The sequence below is a fragment of the Protobothrops mucrosquamatus genome, unplaced genomic scaffold, assembly GCF_001527695.2.
Source record: "Protobothrops mucrosquamatus isolate PMUCROS unplaced genomic scaffold, P.Mucros_1.0 scaffold7782, whole genome shotgun sequence".
Taxonomy (NCBI): Eukaryota; Metazoa; Chordata; class Lepidosauria; order Squamata; family Viperidae; genus Protobothrops; species Protobothrops mucrosquamatus.
This window is the reverse complement of record NW_015393581.1, coordinates 1-3,389: the sequence shown is the minus strand read 5'-3', so window position 1 is coordinate 3,389 and position 3,389 is coordinate 1. Positions and strand designations below refer to the sequence as shown.

Sequence of the window (3,389 nt, the reverse complement as noted above, 5' to 3'; positions counted from 1 at the left end):
TAATTTTCTGAGATTGTGGATTTGGGGTTTTCATGAGCTGTAAGCCATAATCATCACAGTTATGACACATCACGGCTTGAACTATCTTGCTTTGCATGTAATGAGTCTATCTCATATATTAGGTTCACCTTTTAAGTTGCATTACTGAAATAAATGAACTTTTGCACGATATTCTAATTTTTCGAGTTTCACCTGTACCTGAGTCTCTTCCATCCATTAAAATAAGGAACACTTAAAAGTATTGCCATAATTTGTTTTGTGTTTTCAAATTAACTTTCTGAGATGTAGCACAAAAAAGTGTTTTCCTTTGTTGAACTTTAAGTTACCCATTAAAGCTAACCCTTGAATCATTATAATCTTATTTGTGATAATCACCTGAACTGACAACATATTGCAAAGATGTTGCTGAGAGGAAAATATAATTTTATTCTCCTTTTCTCCACTTTTCCTGTCCTAAAGCACATTTAAAGAATTAAAACTCTTGACCAATTATTGAAACTTACATTTAATTTAATTATGATTGGCTATTGCCAGATTTCTGTGTGTTTTGGCTACAAATATCTATGATCTAATAATTAGGTCATTTTCCCAAACTTGGATCATTCATCTGTTTTATTTATTTCTGTGCCATGCTTTTTCTTGGGCAGCTCAGAAGGACTTACAAGGAAGCAGTCTTAAAAACAGTATAGCCAACAAAACATGAAAATAATAAATACAAAAATTGAAGTAAAAGTTGTTTTGAAGGGAAAAGAAACAATAAAAGATAATAGTTTGGTCCTGGAGAAGTTGTGATCCTACCCATATTAGCTAGTTTCATACATATTTCTCTCTAAAGATTGTGCAGCCTGTCCACAATGCCAATATTTTATTTTATACAGATCCATTCTCTTCGTCTAAACCTTTTCTCCTTTTTTTACAGCAATACCTTACGAGTGACTCTCTCTGCTGCCCCAAGTACCATGGATAGTTCAAGCTCGGGATCTGTCATTCAGCTTGGGAAGAAGGGAAAGGAGTTTGACTTCTCTCAGATGCCCATGAAAGTCGAATTTATTGAGTGTAGTGCCAGAGGAAACAAAGGAGAGGAGGGTAGTTCTGACATTAATGACTTAGAAAAATGGCTAGCAAAAATTGCTTGAGCTTGAGTTTTTAAAAGGAGAGGTAGAGAGGAAGGTGGAAAAGAACATCCCCTGGAAAGAATAGGTATTGTAATGAGACATGCAATTTAATAGAGCAAGAACTTGAGTTTTAAATAGCAGTTTGGCTAAGAAAAAGATGCACATTTGGAACTGTAGCAGTGGTGAGGACATTCAGTTTTTGCTTTCTATTCATTGTTCACAGAAAGGCTCTGTTTGAAGTATCCTTGTTCTTTAAATATAGCCTAGAAAAGTGTAGCTCCTTTTTTGCTTCCCATTCTCATTGTTGCAGATAATTTTCCTACTCTATTTTAGGAAAAGACCCTTTAAAAAGGAGAATCTTTGTTACACAAAAGTCACAAGATGAAAAGGAACATTTCTAGATATTCCTAGATTCAAATTCCTTTGCTTCTGCTTTCCTTCCAATACTCACCTCATATGAAATGTTTGTGATCCATGTCAACTTGTTATTCCTTCATTTTCTAGAAAATTTTATAGAATTTACTGTTGTAACTATAGTAATGTGACATAAAAAGGAATAGGTGACTACTTCCAATATTCTGTGCAATGCCTAGCAGTGTGGCCATCCTATCACTTGATATGTGTTGTTTTGCTTCTAAAAATTGACTGAATGATTGGTACACAAGTTTAGAAAATCCTTCCTTCCTTCCTTCCTTCCTTCCTTCCTTCCTTCCTCCCTTCCGATGTGATGTTTTTATTACAGTATTTAAAGTGTGCTTCTGATAGACAGTCCCCTATTGTTTGTCTGATACACATTTAGTTGAATTACTAACTTCTTAGCAAATGTTAAATTATATAGCATCTTCATGGAAAGAGAGTGCCTAGATTGTAAATCTACTAAAATGTAACATGCTCCCTTCTGAGCATGTTACATTTTAATAGATTAAAAACTTCCATTCGTGCTTTAAGATGTGTCATTCCATTAGCTCTTGGAAGATGTTTGTCCTATAGAATGTTCAGTGTTTAAGAGAAGGAGTAACCATTAGAACTGCATATCTGTGGTTCTCTATCAAACAAGATGTAGCTGTTCTCAGTGATATTCTTGTTTAATAGTGTATTTTATATGCCATACTTTTTTACAGCAGAAATAAGTAACTTAGAATTTTTTTTAGTCTGTCACAAGCTGGACTTAATACTTTTTCTAGATTAGTTGCATTTCCCAAAAGTGTTGTCTTTAAAAAAAAGTGATACATACACAGAAAACTCATTTAATTTTGTTTTGAATGCTTAGTATACCTCTCCTCTGACCTGTACCTGTTACTAAAGACTAAGTTCTATTAAAATAGTTTTCTTAAATTATATGAATTGGGCCCTAAGATTTATGTATATCCTACAAAAATCTGCTCATTATTAATAGCGTCATGATTTGCTTCGAAGTATAGACTTAGAAATAGCTTTTTGTGCATTGGGTGGCTTGCAAGTAGAACAGCAGGGTCATGCCTCTAAACTATGGGTGGCTTGCAAGTAGAACATCAGGGTCATGCCTCTAAACTATGTTTGAGTTTAGGAATGGAGTTGTGTTCTCTTGCTTTGAACTTTACTTTTATTTCATAAGCTTTTTGCCAAATCCAAAATAAAAGTGGTAAAGAAATCATGAGTACTTTGCTTGCCATGAGACCCATGTCCCACATTGTCCTTGAACAAGCTGAAAAGTTGTAGAAACCCACAAGTTTTACATTATTATTTATGTCTATCAATAAAGATATTTGCCTAACATACTTCTGATTTTCCCAGGCACATTTTCTTTAAATAGAATATGTGAATGTATTGTTTCAGAGTGCGTTTTAAACATGGTTATTTTTGCTTGTGAAAGCTTACGACTCTTGCTACAAAATTTTATATGGTTAAAAGATGTGTTATTTTAACAGGAGTTACTGTACATACTTTTGTATTTCATTTCTAAATTGTAATTGGGAGGGAGGCTGTAAGGAAGCAACAGGGATGTTGTATAATTTAATTTGTTATAGGATTTAAACCTTAATTCCTGGAGCGCTGTCAAATAGCAGTATGTAAATAATTATATCACAGTTTTATTTTATTTAATTTAACAGGATTTATATGCCGCCCTTCTCCCCATGGGACTCAGGGCGGCTCACAGCGTATTAAAACATCATACAAAAAATTTCCCCTACTAAAAACCAATTAAAACCCAAATATTGGTAGCTGTGGCTCTTTAAAATCGTTAAAAATTGTCCCTATTTAAAACTCACCCTAGGTCAGGCCCGCTTGTTGAAA

At 33.9% G+C, this 3,389-nt stretch overlaps 1 protein-coding gene across 1 annotated transcript in view; it reads left to right on the top strand.

Moving 5' to 3' along the window:
* The window catches only part of LOC107300645 (signal recognition particle receptor subunit beta-like), a gene marked incomplete at its 5' end in the record, with an annotated part of 5,653 nt that extends 3,854 nt beyond the window's left edge, over window positions 1–1,799 (top strand). Inside the window, one exon of the mRNA XM_015829955.1 lies at window positions 920–1,799. Coding sequence (XP_015685441.1) covers window positions 920–1,136 — 217 coding nt within the window. The remainder of the gene's footprint in view (window positions 1–919) is intronic.
* Between the last annotated feature and the right edge of the window lie 1,590 nt (window positions 1,800–3,389).